Source organism: Eublepharis macularius, chromosome 8 (genome assembly GCF_028583425.1).
Source record: "Eublepharis macularius isolate TG4126 chromosome 8, MPM_Emac_v1.0, whole genome shotgun sequence".
Lineage (NCBI taxonomy): Eukaryota > Metazoa > Chordata > Lepidosauria > Squamata > Eublepharidae > Eublepharis > Eublepharis macularius.
In genome coordinates this window covers 105,577,498-105,595,342 of record NC_072797.1, presented here as the reverse complement: position 1 = coordinate 105,595,342, position 17,845 = coordinate 105,577,498, and the positions used below count along the sequence as shown (strand labels likewise).

Genomic DNA, 17,845 nt, shown 5'->3' with positions numbered 1-17,845 from the left:
TCACGTGCCAACATTACCAGTCTAGCTAATTGAACGAGTCTATGTGGATTAATGTAAGTCAGAGGTTTGGCACAAAGTGGGTGCTTAGAATGGTTATGCACTCCAGCAAGCATTATCTGCTGGTCTTCCATTCTTCTCACTAGCCTAAGTGGCATATTAGAAAATATAATAGTGCAATATGTCACACACCTAAAGTTAATCTTCCTAAGTCAAGGCAAACATTGACTAAAATGTCTAAAAATGGCTCTCAATTTACTGAACACGTTCCAAAAATTTTGCCAAGAACCATAGTTTTCAACATTTTTCTTCAACTCCAAATTTTCTTTAAAAAAAATAATAATAAGATGCTGTGGATTTTATTAATTTTTTTGCAAAAGAGATACATATTAGCAAAGTTGTAAAATCTATCATACAACCATAACATTCAGAGTAAATAGTTTATACATTATCCCATAATAAGGAACTATTACCTTGTCCAGTTATCAAATACAAACATAGGGACCATCTACCTCAATTCAAATTGTGTTCACAATCCAAGTCAGAGGTTCATTCATAAATATAACAATTTCCTATAGATAGTATTGAGAGAGAGAATATTTTGTTCAGCTATATATTTCATAACGGGAAACCAGGTGGATTCGAAATCAGATTGATAATCATAATCTGATCATTTCAGATTATCATTTATCATAACAATCTGATCCCAAATTTTCCTGTGCCAGTCATCTAAAGTTAGCAGGCAGTTAGATTTCCACTGAGAAGAGATGCTAACTGGGCAGCTCCCAGCAGATTAGCAATAAGTTCCTTTTTTGTTTCGTTATTTTTGAATTTTGCCAATAATGAAACAGCATTTATTCTGGAGTAAACAACAATGTAACTCCTGTAATTTTTCTAATTTGTTCCACAATTTGTTTCCAGAAAGTATTTATTGTTTTACCACTCCACCAACAATGGAAGTAATCTCCAGATAAACTGCACTGTTTCCAACACTCATTTGGGTTGGAGCAGTTTATTTGATGTAATTGCATTGGGGTAAAGTACTATCTAGTTGATGGTTGTTGTGGGTTTTCCGGGCTGTATTGCCGTGGTCTTGGCATTGTAGTTCCTGACGTTTCACCAGCAGCTGTGGCTGGCATCTTCAGAGGTGTAGCACCAAAAGACCTTTGGTGCTACACCTCTGAAGATGCCAGCCACAGCTGCTGGCGAAACGTCAGGAACTACAATGCCAAGACCACGGCAATACAGCCCGGAAAACCCACAACAACCATCGTTCTCCGGCCGTGAAAGCCTTCGACAATACTATCTAGTCATTAATTTAAAATATTGAAATCTGATATTGAATGTTTTTGACTTTCTGTTTGGTGAAAAACAGATTTCTTCCCAGACTTCATCTGGGAGTTCTTTTTTGAGGTCCTTCTGCCATAGCTTTTGGTATCTCAACACGGCTGTGTTATCTAATGAAGTTAAGATTTTATAAATTTTGGAGAGGACACTCTTGGGATCATCACTGATATCTTTAAGCATGAGTTCAAAATCCGTCAATTGCTTATTAAAAATTCCTATTTTTAAAAAAAATCTACAAATAGGTGGTTTATTAGAAAATATTGAAGCCAGGGGATGGGACATTTTATTATTCTTTCTAGTTGGGGTTTTTCAAGTAAATGACCATTGTATGTCAGGTCATGTATACAATAAATTCCAGCCTGTTCCATTTTTTAAAATCTTCCACTTCCATTCCTGGTGGGAACCAGGGTTGATTGTACAAGGAATACATAACTGAAATATCTGGAGCCAAGCCTTTTCTTTTAGCATACCAAATTTATAGAGAAGTGTGTAAAAAAGGACTATCTTTTATTTGGGTCACTCTGCGATGAAGTTTAGCCCCTATAGTTTCTAGTAAAGACCATGGTTTGACCACTTCCTGTTCTATTTGTATCCAAATCTCAGAACGGTTTCTCTTCAACATCGTGATGATGTTAGTTAAGTATGTGGCCTTGTAATAGTTTTTTCAGATTTGGAAGGTCGTCCTCTGGATGCCGGACCAGTCAAAACAAAATCTGGCTTCTAACTCCTGGTTTTTTATACACCCACATACAATCATTAAAGTTTTCTGCCATTGCTGTAGTTCTTTATCTGAAAACATTATAAGCAGAGTTCAAAACAAATAAAAATTTTGGTAAGATGAAATTTTTAATTAGATGTAAACGGTCAGGCCAGGATGGATTCAGCTTGTTCCATTTCAGTTTTAATGAAATATCTTGGTGAAGCTTTTGAAAATTGAGTACTTTGCTTTCTCTTCATATACTCTGGTTTCTCTTCAGATCACATACATCTTTTGCCTTCAAATTTTCTAAATAAAATGACCTTGTAGAAAATAGAATCAGGTTAGCCATGCATTCAGGAACAGATTCTTAACTGGCGTGGTTGATAGTCAAAACATTACCTTTGATGTACAGAAGTCAGTAGCTAAAATAATCTTCCATACGAGATTGAGAAATCAGTTTCTAGTGTTAGAGGATATAGCTCAGAAAGTGGCAAAGGATTTGGATGCGTATTAAAGACAGGGACAAATAATAAAGAACTTCGTTATGCCAGAATGTCTCAAGAAATTGGAGCCTTAAAATGCACATTCTAGGATCACAGGACACAACATATAAAAAGTTTGTTCTTTTATATGACTATTCAGGTGATAATGCATGACAGCCATATTCTGAAACATAATTGTTGACTCTTTCAGTGTGTTCCAGAAGAATTATTAGAAGCAGATTAGCAACATGATGCCAGAAATTTGTTGGGATAGGTATTCCTTACAGATCAACTAGCAAAAATACCTGCAGTATGAAGGGATATAGATTAGCCAAACTGTAAAGAAGACTAAGTAAATAATGTTAGCATATGTAGGTGTGGTTATTATTTGTTTCATAGTTAATGTTAATTTTCCTAATTATATAAAACAGTGTAATTCGTTTATTTAAAAGTGAAAATTATAAGGATAGTTTATGTTGCAACACATAGGTGGTGAATGCAGATCTAAGCCAGGAGAGCTTGTTGGATGGTGTTAGCGCTGTCACTTACCTTATGCATGCAATAAACTTATTTAATTTGAAGACTCCCTCCAATTTAATCAATCACAGGCCGTCGTCACACGGGCGTTTATTCCGTCAAATTTCCATTATGTGGCGCTATTGTTCCTATCGGCGCTATGATGCAATCTTTTGTCAAATACCGTCTCCTCCCGCTTCGAGTTGTTCACACCGTAGCGCTCTGTGCCGTCATTTTGAACGGGCACAGAAAAAACTCCTCCCCCCTTTTTAATTTTTTTTTCCGCTTTATTGCGTTATAACGACATTACATCGTTATAACCAAACGTTAGCCCAACCCCAAAAGAGCAGGATAGGTTGGCCAAGTTTTCCCGCCCTGGAAGCAGCTTGAACATTGGCTAAGATTGTTTTTCTTCCTAATTTGAACATCCATAAATATACTCTTGTTCTGAGAAAAGCCCCTGTCTGACGTGATCCCCATCGCCGAAGACTCAACCATGGCTCCACCGAGTGAACTTGTAGTTCTGGTGGCCCAACTGGTTGTTTTGATGGTTCAGAGCACGTTCACTCTGTGCCATGCACACCTGCGATCCCTCCGTCGGAGGCGAAGGGCAGCGGAAAGACTTTTTCGGTCTATGCTGCTTGAGCAGCATAGAAAGAACACTCTTTCATTGCTTTGTATTTTTATAATATTATGACGTTATAGCGATATAAGGACGTTTTTTTTTTTTAAAAAAAAAGGAGCTCGCTGCAGGATAGCGCGAAAGGGCGTCTGGGATAACGGGTCAAGATAAGAAAGGGAAAATTCCGTCATTATGGGATAGAAATTGATGCCGGATGGTCACACGGAAGCAGATTATAGCGCGAAAATTGAGACCAGAGGAGAAATCTCAGACTCGCAACAGTGCCAGAATAAGGTGGGAATTTTGCGGTAGATTGCGCAATTTTCGCGCTAATTTTAAGCCCGTGTGACGACGGCCACACTGTAACAGAACATAATTCTAACCATGACTATTCTACCTCCTTTCTTTGTGTTCTTAGCTATCCCTACTCCTTGCTTCTTTCTCCTACCTATTTTATATTTGCCACACCATTTTTATTTTTCTCTCCCACTACATATTTGCACAGCCTAGCAGATATCATTGTTTTTCCAGTGTATTCCACCCTATTTTTCTTCACATGCTTTTTGTGCTGCAGTGTCCACCTCTCGCCTTGTGCTCCTATTCCTGTCATTTCTGCCCAAACCTACTGAATCTGTTTTCCCTCTAGTCATACACGCTGGATGCCAAACTTGCTTAAGAATCACTCTCTCTTATCTCTAAGCCTTAGTCCTCAATCTTTTTGTATTGCTAGAGGGAAGCAGGTGAGGTTAGGCTATATTTACTCTCTGTTCAAGGAACCTAATTCTACATCTTCTCACAGATACTGTTTATTACTTCATATGACTGAACTGAGCTTTGATTGACATTGAAAATTAATTCTGGGATTGAGTACTAGCTCAAATGAAGCTTTGCTTAGACTACCTGACTTGTCTTTTCAAAGTACTGGCTCATAAGAGAGGAAAGATGTTGATTTTGCCTCTCTGTACCTGTACTTTATGTCAACATGGTTCCTATAAGAGCTAGCTTTTTTTAATATTGCAAAATGTTTGCATTTTTTCTTTTCTACAGACTCTTAAAAACCTATGAACACCCCCCCTCCCCAAAACTCCTTATGACTGCGCAGGGGGAAAATGGTCCCTCTAAGACTATGATATGTTAGAAAATATTGTATATTCACAATAAAGCTTCACTATGTGAAAATGAGAAGAGAAATTTCACAATTTCTTATAAATGATTACGTACATAAACTCAGTAGCCCTAAATGTTGGACATTTGCAATCCAAGTATGATTTTTCAGAATAATTTCAGATATGAGGGCATTTCCTTGTAGCTTAAATAGTTAATGGCATTTGCAAATGCTTGGAAATAATACTGCTTTTTATCAAATGTTCTAAATTGTCTTTCACTTGCTTAAGTTCTTACTCTGTGCTTCCAGTTATAGTGAAAGGGACTGCTGTACCAAGTAAGCATTAGAATTTTTAAAGTAGCCAGATGTTGAGAGTTTTTAAAATAATTGTTCCACAAAATCTAATATTCCTTTAGATAACATTCAGGAATCAAAATGTTTAGTTTCTCTGGTGATTTTTTTAAGTGACTGAAGGGTTGATTTTGATGTTAAAGAAGAAATTTCCCCATGGTTGTACTAGAATATCTTGAAGGGAACATAATTTTCTCAGACCTGATTATGCATGTTATAACAGGCTTAGGGTTTTGTTCTGCAACTTACATTCGCAGTCAAAAATTCTCAAGGCAGTTTCATCAAGTTGAACAGTTCCATGTAGTCTGTGAAAGAAGTTAATTGACTTCTGAGCATGCACCAACTCTGTCTACTGTCTTCAGCCTAATGAATACCAACTGTACTAGCAAACACACATGAACACACACATTTTGAAATCTCATTTTTAATCGAAAATAGAGTGGTAATTTCAGGGTAGAAAGACTTGTCTTGTGATAAAAACAAATATTACTTGGCTAGTAAAACAGGAGATACCAGCTGGGGAAATTATGTAGCCATTACTGTCAGCTTTTCGCAACTTAGTTTCTAAATGGTATCTAGATAGCTGTTCCATGTGTTCTAAGAGGTTTCTATGTGTGAATGAGATGTTGTCAAAAAGGAGGATTTATATTTGTTAAGCACTGAGGCACTCTTCATGACAAACAGAGTCTATACAGAAAAGGCTGACTTCCATGGTCCTTAATCTAAAAAGATCCAAATATAACTTTTAAAGTGACTTTGGGAGAAAGCCAACAGGAGTTGTGTAACATTTAGTCAGGATTAAATGGAACGATGGTATACATGTTTCAGGTCACCAAAGTGATAATACGGTATAACTTTGCAACGAGCATACATAAATATACACAGGGCTTTTTTTCAGCTGGAACGTGGTGGAACGGAGTTCTGGCACCTCTAGAAAATGGTCACATGGCCAGAGGCCCTGCCCCCTGATCTCCAGACAGAGAGGAGTTTAGATTGCCCTTGCCAGTGGTGCAGAGGGCAATCTAAATTCCCCTCTGTCTGGAGATCAGGGGGTGGGGCCACCAGTCATGTGACCATTTTCGACGAGGGCGATTTAAACTTTAAAAAACGCCCCTCCCCCTTGTTCTAGCTGACCCAGTGATGTCATTGTGCAGTCCTGAGTTCCATCACTGAGTTCCACCACCTCTTTTCTCAGGAAAAAAGCCCTGAATATACAACAAGGTAATAAGAGAAACCTCACCTGAACAAGGTATTTGGAAAGGGATGCAGTTTTTATACAGTAATACTAAAAGAATTCAAGAGAAGATAGGGAATGGAGAGTTGCCAATAACCATTGGTATAATAGGCATAACACTAAAATATATACCTAATGAAACAGACAGAAGCAGTTATCCCAGAATATAAATTCAGTAAGAAGGATATGTTGAAAGTAGTGTTGCTGTATAAAATATACAGGGCCCAATGAACTAGAAAATGTATGAATAACCACTTCCACTAAATTACTGCATCTAGAAATAGGAGGCCCCCAAAATAATGTAGTATTGTTTCCTGGACCAAAACTTTGAAGGTAGCCTTAAGAATGAGAAAGAAAACAGGGACAGAGGAAGAGTAAAATTATTAATAATGGGTGATTTCAGCATTGACTGAGCAAATGTATATATCCATGTTCAGACACAGATTTCCAGATCGGATAAATGACTCTGCCTATGATCTGGAAAAAGATGGGAGAGTAATTAAATGATTAGGACCAGTAACCACATTGCTATAAAATTCAACCTTTAAGTGGAAAGGTGCCCCAAAAGTCAATCATAGCCACAATTTCAAAAGAATACATTTCTCAAAATTTGAGAGATTAGTTAAAAAGAAACGAAAAATGGATGTTATCTCTTCAGGGCCCTTTTGGGAGGGTTATGATAATATAACCCCTATCAATATATAATACAGGAGATATATAAATATAGAAGTTTTAAAAAGGCAAAAAAGCTTCCTTTTAAAAGTAGAAGCTCAATATCGGGGAACAAGGAGCACAAACTTTGGCAAAACAAATTATACTTCACAATATGGCATGAAAAATAACAAAATATTAAGAAAGAATCTGTTCAGCATGTTACTAAAAACATTAAGAAAGTCAATAAAGTTTCCTTTAAATACATCAGAATCAGAAAATCATCCAGAATGACATCTGTAGACAGCAGAGGTGTAACAGAATAATTAAAGGAAGATAGATTGCGAAGATTCAGCACTGCAGAAGAACAAAGTTTTATAAAGAAATCAAGAGAAGAAATTCTAGAGCTAATTGACAAATTAAAAAATAAACCAATTTCTGAGTCCACGTAGCCTACCCATAGACTAACAACTATCCCTGGTAAACTGATTAATAAAGGTAAATTGATTGATAATTTTTTATTAAAGCTAGTACTATTAAACATATAGAAGTGAACTTGTTTAAGAAGAATGAGATTTTCTTCTGTAAAAAGAAGCCCTGTTTCAACAACCTCGTGGAATTCATTGATTGTTAACATCAATGAAGTTGGGGTGATTAGGTATTCATTATATACTTAGGACTTTCAAAAAGATTTTCACAAACTCCTTCACATAGGATACCTTGGCTTCACAGTACAGAGCTGTGCTTTTCTGCTTCCCACTCCCACTGTAATCCACTGAGTCTCCCAAAACTTGTATGTGGGTTCAGCAGCTCCTCAGGACAGCATAGGAGCAGTGTTGGAATCTACAGTAGGAAGGGAATTGGTAGAAAATGCCATCCCCTGTTCCAAAGACAGAAGCGTTCTACTCTTTGGAAATGTGCAAACCCATGAGCAAATTTAGCAGACATGGGATGACGTTCCTTGTATGGATTGGTGGTTGGTTTAAAACCAGGAAATAAAGGCGTGGAGAATATGCAGTTACTGCAAGGAAGGAAAGAAAGTTGTGGGTTCCTTAAGAACTTATTACTATTTAATTAACTCATAATCATTTGTAGTCAGACAGTAAGCATTAAAGTAGCCATATTGTGGAAGAGACCACATTTTTCAAGATGAAGAAAAGAGCTCCAAAAGTAACTCTCCAAGCTGGATAAATGAGCAGCATGCCGTGCTGTACACCTCATGCAGCCCTGTGTCTAGAAACTGGTCTAAACCTTGTGAAATCAAGAGCGTGGCTTAGGACAGTAAAATACTGGCTATGGTTGCATTATACCACAGAGTCAGGGAGCTTTATACAACAAATGCTCTTAGAGTTCAACATGTCTAATAGGCTAGCCTATATTGAAAAGAAAAGAACTGCCATAGGCATATCCATTGATTCGTTATACCCACTTTCGCTTCCAGAGGCATACAAGGTAATCAAACATAGAATACTGGATATTGAATATCAGGAGCTATCTAGCCAAGCCACTAAAACTTGTTCCCCTCTAAGCTTTGAGATCCTCCTTAAGACAGGTGGCATGGCTTCTTATTTATGTTCCCTACAGGCACCACTTTTTCGCAGCGCCTTCTCCCTTGCAAGATTCAGTGCAATGCCATCTTCAATCTTATTCGGCAGATATAATAAGATCCCATACATAGATAGAGTTTGTCACTGCGATCACGGTAGTATTGAGACAGTTTTGCATGTCCTGCTTTATTACCAACTATATGCAGACTTGCGTCTCTAATATTTAAATGCAGAATGAGGGGCTTCCCGGATTCCTTAAAGGTCTTTCACCTTCTGAATGACTCTGCCTAAAACCACCGAGAATGTAGCAGTGTTTCTCTATACGGCTATAAAATTCTATCAGGAGTGGTTCCAGAAGTAACTGTTTTTCTATATTTCCTGTATTGTGTACATTGTGCCAACTGATGCCAATAAAGGCTAACTGAACTGAACTGAACTGATATGGTTGAGGTGATGGCTTACGTGACTATAAAGGGGGAATAAACGATTGCTTGAAGATAAATTGTTACTTCATTTCTGTACTTAACCGTTAAGTGAGTGGTTCATTCTAATTTGAGGGGGGGGAGGGAATTAGAAAAATATTAGCTTGCAAATTTCAAAAAAGATTTCATCCCAGGCACCTGAGGGTGTTGAGCTGGAAAGAGCCAGAGTGGTGTAATGGTTGGTTAGTGCTGGACTAGGACTGAGCAGACCAGGGTTCAAATCCTTATTCTACCAAGAAACTCAAGTAGAGTGCCCTTGGGGCACCCCCTTTCTTAGCCAACCTACTTTCACAGTATTGTTCTGAATTTAAAAAGAGGGCAGGAAGAGCCACATACACTGTCCTGAACTCCTTGGAGGATAGGAATCATAAACATATAATAGGTAAAAGATGGCCTTTATAGTATTTTGGAGCGTAGATTTGGGTCAGGGGAGAATTTCCCATTATTTATTTTCCTCCCCAGCCTAATAATTTTTTGTGGACACCAACATAGCAGCCGCTATTATTTTAATGTGTGATTTGGTTTCCTGGAGTGAATCCTGTCCCTGTCTCCTCATTTTTATGTTTGAAGCCTTCCTCCAGCCTAAGGAGCATTCCTCAAATTCAAGTGGCTTTTCTGTTTGGAGGAAGAGCCACTAAATGGGAGGAAAGCTTGTTAGGCTAGAGCACTGCTCTTTGCATGGGAGTTGAATCTTCCCTGATTTGTTTTATTGTATTGATTAGTTGTTTTATTGTTGTGAGCCACATCCAGCTGGTGGCTCTCAACAATCCATCAACCAGTCAGGGCCTCCTTTATGTTCTTAAATTCATACTCACGTAATTATTTATATTCAAATGAATAGAAGTATTCTCTTCATTTAAATGGCATCCACACATGTATCTAGTGATTTTTATATTGGATATTGAGTAGCTTTCCATTTACTCCCCCTCCCCCCATTGCTAACAATTTATTTTTAAAATCAATTTCTTAGATCCTATATGATGATGGGAAAATGGCGGTTGAGGTGGATGGCCGAGCCACTCAGAAACTGATCACCAACCTGAAGCCTGAGACTTCATATTCATTTGTCCTAACCAATAGAGGAAATAGTGCTGGAGGTCTTCAGCACAGAGTGACAGCAAAAACAGCACCAGATGTACTGCGAACCCAACCACTTTTTATCGATAAGACCAATGTTGATGGCATGGTAACAGTGAAACTACCAGAAGTACCTGCAAATAAAACTATAAAGTGAGTCACAAGTTGTAAGTCATAAATATTTTCAGTGTTTTTTGAGTATGGAGCCTTCTTAGAGGCAAACTGATTTGTGTTTAAGGCATTAGTTTTTATAGACTTTTTTAAACGCACAAACTGTAACCAACGGAAAACCATTTGAAGGCAGTTATCAGAATGATTATACTTAAGGAGGTCCAGCTTCCAATCTTAAAGGGACAGTCCTATGTATTACATACAGAACCAGAAGTTATGATAGGATTGATGTGACCAGGTGATGGTAACACTAAGTAGATAAGCTGCAACTTTCCCGGTCTGTAACAATGTTTCTAGGTTTTGGCTGTTATTTGTTCTGGCGCCCTAATGTTGTTGACTTTGAATAGGCGTTTCAAATCAGTGGATTGTGTCAATCAAACATGGCTCTCTGACAATGATCTGCACTTGTGTCTATGATATATATTAGGCTTCTTTATCGTTTGTCACAGTATTCTCTGTTGAAAATAGTACTTAATGAACAGAAGAATACATTTACTCAAGTGAGACCATGTTATTATTGACTTGGGCTTTGCATTGATGTGGAATCTTCTGAAAAAACACAGCAGATATATCTGTTAAGTAAAGGAGGATGGCAAAGAAACATTACATTTTTATTGTAGAGTTGTAAATGCAAAGGGATATCCAACTGTTTCTTTAACTGTTTTCTAAAAATTCTAAATTCTAAAACTTTTTTTCTAAAAAGTCTACAAATGAGAAAAAAATGTTCTGTCCCTTTAAAAGAAGTTTCTTGGGGCACTGGGTGATGTTATTTACCTCAGTGCCATGAAAAGCTTCAGGTGCCCAGTTCCACAAATTAAGCATCTGTTAAAAGGACATGACACTTTTCTCCAGGCTTGTTGGCAACCCTGCTTACGCAATATTTCAGCAGTAGTTTACTAAATAAGCTGAAAGTGCAAAGGAAAGTTAAAGAACAAGGGCATGAAAAAATATCACTGACTTCTCAGTTATGAGTAAAAAATTTTAAAATATAGCACTTGGAAATCTATCATCATTTTCATTTAACATTGTTATATAAAATACATCACCCACCCACACATTAGCAGGAGTCATGCATGCACTTGAGAAGGCTTTTACATAGGGTTGTCACTCTGGGCTGGGAAATTCCTGGAGATTTAAGGGCAGAACCTGGGGAGGGTGGGGTTTGGGGAGGGGAGGGCTTTCCATAAAGTATAATGCTACAGAGTTCACCCTCCAAAGTAGCCATTTTCTCCAGGGGAGCTGATCTCTGTAGTCTGGAAGCCAGTTGCAATTCTGGGAGATCTCCAGCCTCCAGCTAGAGGTTAACACAACAAACCAAGGCTCAATACAGTCAAAACCCCAAGGGTGTAATTCAATTATATATATTATAAAGTGCAAAAGTGCTACAATTTCGTTATATACATACAAAAGTCATGGAATTACAGAAGTGCATCAGTACAGCGTCCGTTCATAAATCAATGTACATTAATTGTAAAATACACAAATATACATTTGTCCGGAAACAATTCAATGAATTAAAGTGCAAATGCCACAGTTAGTAAGGAGAAGTCGGTAGGTAGGAGATCGTGCCGCCAGAATGTTGCAATAACAGTCCATAAAGTCAATTATATATACAGAAAAACGCCGACGGGGGTTTGCAGGCAATTGTAATTAACCCGTTTCGTGAGGACCACTCCTCACTTCCTCCTGGGCGTAAGATCTTTCGGACTGGACATACTGTAAATAAAGAAAGCACAATCCACAAGCTTGCACATAATTATAAAACACTCACAATACATAATTGCAAAGGAAAAAAACTTACAGTGTGTCGCAAGCACGAAAAACAAGATCTCCCACCGTTCCTCCACCAGCGTGATTCACGGACATGTAACAAAGAAAGGACTACTGCTAATTAAATCTCCACAAGGGGGGAGGGGTCAGAAATCTAAAGGAGGATCTTTGCAAGGGTCCCAAAACTTACAGAAAACACGAAAAATCAATCTCTGAGTTTAAGCCATTTGGCGCCAAGGAGTTTAAGCCAAAAATCCATTTGGATTCCAAGCGTAGCAGCAATTTTGTCTGATCCAGAGCAAAAGGGCAGTCCAAACGATCAATTACCGAGACTTTGAAGTCATTTGAAAGATGTTTCTGCTCATAGAAGTGGGTTACAAGGGGTGCCTCCCACACTAGATTCCTAATTCTAGACAGGTGTTCTTGTATCCTAATTCTTAAAGGGCGCGTGGTACTTCCTATATACAGTAAAGGACACTTACACTGAATGACGTATATCACGTTATGTGACTTACAGTTTGAAAAGAAATGTGTGGGGGGGCGATGGTCAGGGATAATTTGTTCTATTTTGACCATGAGGCTACACACACTGCAGGAGCCACATGTAAAATGGCCCGATGGCAAAATACTTGAACAGGGGCTGCTGGAGAATTCCGATCTCATTACAATGTCTCCAATTGACCGGGTACGTCTAAAACCAACCGACAGCCCCGGTTCACATCCTGTGATGCCACTAATAATGTGCCAATGTTGTCTAATGATAGCCACTATCTTAGGGGCTAATGGCGTGTACTCCAAGCCCCATTTAATTTTACTATCCATCCTCCTGCGTCTCGGTATTAATAAGTCAGTCCGGTCAGTGGCATCAGAGGCTCGTTTGGCTTGTTCAATGACGTGCTGTGGATAACCTCTTGCTGCAAAACTGTCTTCTAAAGCACGACCACTAGATCTATAAAAGCGTTTGTCAGTAGAATTCCGTTTCAGCCGCAAGAACTGTCCCAAAGGGATATTGTCCTTTAAACCCCTCGGATGAAAGGACTGGTATTGTAAATAGGAACACCGGTCCGTGGGTTTTTTATAGGGGCGCACAGCCAATCTATTGTTTTCCCGATAGATAGTAACATCTAGAAAGTCTAGATTATTATAGCTCCCATTCCAGGTGAACTTAATATCGGGGTGTAGGGAGTTAAACCAGTTCCCCAAATCATCAGCAACATCCCCACGCTTTAGCAGGACAATTACGTCATCTATGTATCGCCGATAAAGGATAATTAAATCTAGAAATGGATTTCTCTCCTCCTTAAACACCCATTGTTTTTCTAAAGTGGACATAAAGATATTCGCAATGCTGGGGGCAGCAGCACATCCCATGGCCACCCCCTTTAACTGGAAATAGTAATTATTATTAAATCTAAAATAATTCTTTTCCAGGATAATGTCCAAGATGTTCAAAAGGAATGGGGTGGAGGGATGTTGGTCATCTCGTAATAATAGAGCATCCTGTACCACCACTCTTGCCTCATCATGTGGGATGGAAGTATACAGAGACCTAACATCAAGAGTCATTAAGTATATCTCTGGCGGTACCTCCACAGCTTCAATAAGAGAAATAAGGGACATAGTGTCTTTCAAGTAAGCAGGCGTTGCTATAACCAGTGGCTGCAAGAAATGGTCTAAATATCGTGATAGAGGTTCCAGAATAGAATTGGAACCGGAAATAATTGGGCGACCCGGGGGAGGGCGCCCTGGTTTATGTAACTTTGGAAGCGTGTAGAACACCGGTATTCTAGGGAAAGGATTAATCAATGCATCTCTTGTTCTTTTGTCAATTTCATTGTCAGCCAAACCTTCATCCAGCACGATTCTAATGATGCGTTGAATTTGTGCCGTAGGGTTATATTGCACCTGCTTGTATTCTATTTCATTCCCTAGTTGCCTCTCACATTCTTGTACATAATCTACAGTAATACTGTTTTGACTGTATTGAGCCTTGGTTTGTTGTGTTATCTATTTGTTACCAGGGTTGCCCATAGTAGCTTCCAGCTAGAGGTTGGCAAACCTACTTTTACAGTGCATTCCTAAGCACAGTTTACAGTGCATTCCAGTGCACAGTGCATTCCAGTGCACAGTTTACAGTGCATTCCTAAGCACAGTTTACTGACTTCAGTGGATTCAGAAGGGTGTATTTCAATTTAGAATTGTATTGTCTGACTTTCAAAAGAACAATGCAAAACTTGGACACCTAGAGCTTTTTTAGATGTTAAAAGAAATCTCTATATATGAAGTACACGTGCTTCATGTTGTCCTTTTTGCATAGTTCTGCTGTGATGTGCAAAGGGGATATGGGAGTTGTGTGCTCTCTCCGACGGGGTGATGTATACTCCATGGAGAGCAGCTTACGCATCTCTTGGTAGGGGAGACATTCAACTGCCTCCTTCTGCGCATTATGAAAAGTAGAAGAGAGACTCATTTTGCACTGCCTGTTATATACCATTTCTTGTACTAGCCAAAGCAATTCCTGTTAAAGTAATGAGCCTTACCAGCTGTGTTTGGCTAAAACATAAAATATCCAACACTTTAGGAATAGAATCATATATGTTTAGCAATTCAGCACAATCCATAACTTTAAATTAATATAGGAACAATAGTTTAATATGTCATCCCTTTCAAAGGCTTTATCATAGACATTGCCTAGAAAAGCGGTTTTATTTTCAAAAACAACAACTTTTGATTTAACTTGGGAAAGTAATAAATGGATTTGGCAGCTCTGTGTTCAGCTCACAGTTCTGGAACATGGTTTACAAGGCTTCTTAAATAGCTCTGTGCAGATTAAACAACAAAGATAGTACTAAAAAGTTGACAGCACAGTACCAATAGGGATTCAAAACGATGGACAATAAAGAGTTGCCAGGAAAGCATGAAACACAGAACAATCAATAAGCGTTATTGCTCTGGTTGCAGTGATTCTTGCTGTCTATAAGACTCCCATGTGTGTGGCAAAGGAAATGGGGAGGAAAATGAGCAGGTTGTTAAATATTGTTGGGGATGAAACCTGACTTTCCTCTGGTGAGTTTGATACCAGAAACATTGTAAATGGATCCTCCTCTTTTTATTGCTGATTAGAGTTCATGATGAAGTGACATTAAAAGAAATTATTGAGAAGCTCCTAACAGATAAGAATATTATAAACTGTGAAAAGGGACTTAATTGTTTATTAGTCAGTGTTTGGTGAATTGTGATGCCCTATGGCTATAGACAATAAACTCTTTTGATCTTGATAAGAATATGAAAAAATGAAGCAAATCTCAGTTAAACTGAGAGAGGTGGTTTCTAAGCAATACGTAAAAGCAAGTCTGAAGATGGCAAGATTTATGGGGAGGGGGGGAGCAATTAGTAGAAAGAGACAGGAAAACAAAAATAACCCAAAATCCTGAGGAAATACAGTAAGTATGGAAGCTGGGCTGAATTTGTACCATGATTCACTGTTATCTGCCCCCGATATGATATCTGGGATATCTGAAATAATAAATAAACGGTCTGGAACCTCCCCTCCCTCATCAGAGGCCACCTGCATACAAGAAGCAAAGCTCCGTGGAAACCATGCTGTTGTGCTAGAAGCCTTCCAGTAATCTCTTGTGCTTCCAAGCAAGCTGGACCATGGTCCTTTTCTGTTGAGGTATTAACAGTGAAATCCTAAGCAGAGTTACTCCAGTCTGCGCCCATTGAAAGTGCTATACATGCAGTACTAAGGAACATTTAAGGGCATCTGGTTCTGAAATAGCTACCCCAATATATCTTCTAGTTCCATAAACCAGCAAACATTTCTCTGCTACTTGCCTATAAACCTAAGATGCCAAGAGAATTTCACATGGAAAAGAGAACCCTATTTGTATTCATTTCTATTGCTTTGATTTGTAAGGTGAGTGTAATTGCAGTTTCTTAGAAGAAGACTTCTTCAGAGACTGGATGGGATGAAATTGTATGTAACAATAGAGGATAGAATTTGTTTCTTTTGCCCTTCCTCCAATGAGTTCATAGTAGTGTCTCATTTTATTTTCACATCAGTCTTATGAAGTGAATTGGACTGAAGGAGAGATCAGTCTAAGCATACCTATTATGCTTCATGGCTGAGCAGGAAATTAAACTGCCAGCATTTTTGGTTCAAGGCTAGCATTTTACCCACTATGCCAAGTAGGTTATTTTAATCTTACTAGTGCCTGGTAAGTGTAAAAGATGTACTGTGTAGAAGCACTCAAATAAAAATGCATGTCTACGCCAATTTTTCCTTCAGTCAGACATTAAGGGCATAATGCCTACATTTTTCATGACTGAAGTTTTCGTGATCGACAGTAGGCTTTTGTTCCATCAGAATTCCTACCATGTCTTTATGCCTTTAGTTCATGTCAGATAATGTATTCAAGGCATGAATCTGAAACAGAAGAGACGTGACTTTTTGAGAATATCACAGATATTTGTGGTATCCCAGCCAAAGAGGTAATTGGTACAAGGGTGGAATGGGGATGTCATTAGGAAGTCCCCCTTTTCAAGAAGGTGGAAAGGAGAGGAAAGCTCCCTAACACTGGGCTTAAATTAGAAGGGTGTGACTCTGTTTAGGATTGTGCTGTAAATATGACTCCGTTCAAGATTCTGGATTGTTTGCATATTGTGTATATTTTAAAAGATGGGGACATTAATTAGTGTGATTAGGAATAGGGAACAATAGGACAATTTGTTTCTGGTTACCCACATATAAGTGGATGAAAAAATGTATGTTGGAATAGTGGAACAGACAGACTGAGGCAGTGAATCATTTGATGGCAAAGGGTAGTGTCTGAGTATGGCTGTGTGTATCCATTTATCTTGGATCTAATAACGTTGTTAGAATGATGAAAAATGTGGTAGTACTGGGATGCTTTTGAATTCCTCCCAATATAGATTCTCCTTAGAGTCACATACTGGAATTCCTTTTTTGTTTTTAAGCAAGGCTTGGATTAGGAGCAGGGATACAAATTAGATACACATTTAGATACATATTATCATTATGGAAGTACTATGTATTGCATATCATAGATATCAAATTTATAAAATCCAGATAAATGTATCAGTGTCAATTTGTGTGCAAACTCACATGGACAAACTGTGCAGAAATTTGCAGTGTTATCAGGGCTCATTTTGAGGGGGAACACACAGGAACGCAGTTCCGGAAGTTCCCCAAAGAGGTCACGTGTCAGGTGGCCCCACCCACCTGACTCTCTGCTATTTTGGGACCATTTTGGCCTGGATTGGGGCCAAAACAGCCTGGATTGGGCCTCTGATGGGTGGTGGATCACTCTCCTGCTCATCAGCGGCCTGATCCTGACCATTTTGGGCCCCTTTTCAGCCATTTTCAGCCAGGATTGGGTCCAAAACAGCCAGAATAGGTGATGTCAGGGGGTGTGGCATATGCAAATCAGTTATACTAATGACACACTTCCGGTGAGGGCAAGAGGTGTGGCATATGCTAATGAGTTATGCTAATGAGTTCCTCCAGCTCTTTTTCTACAAAATGACCCCTGAGTGTTATCAAGGAGAAGATACAGACTGGAACATTTGACACTTTAACTCTGACTGCCTCTATAAAGAGGTGAGGTGAGACAGTGGCCTCAGCTGATAGACTTGACAGGACAGCAGCCACCTCATCACAGGGAGATGTTTGGAAACCTCTGTTGCCGTTGTTCAGCTTCCCACTGTATTGGAGACAGGGCGAAAGAAGCCTTAGGAGCCTTAGCAGAGGAAGGGGTAGTAGAAAGTTGT

At 38.8% G+C, this 17,845-nt stretch overlaps 1 protein-coding gene across 1 annotated transcript in view; it reads left to right on the top strand.

The window, feature by feature from the left end:
• The window catches only part of PTPRD (protein tyrosine phosphatase receptor type D), a 513,284-nt gene that overhangs the window by 298,124 nt on the left and 197,315 nt on the right, over nucleotides 1–17,845 (top strand). The window contains exon 19 of the mRNA XM_054986312.1: nucleotides 10,005–10,264. Coding sequence (XP_054842287.1) covers nucleotides 10,005–10,264 — 260 coding nt within the window. The remainder of the gene's footprint in view (nucleotides 1–10,004; nucleotides 10,265–17,845) is intronic.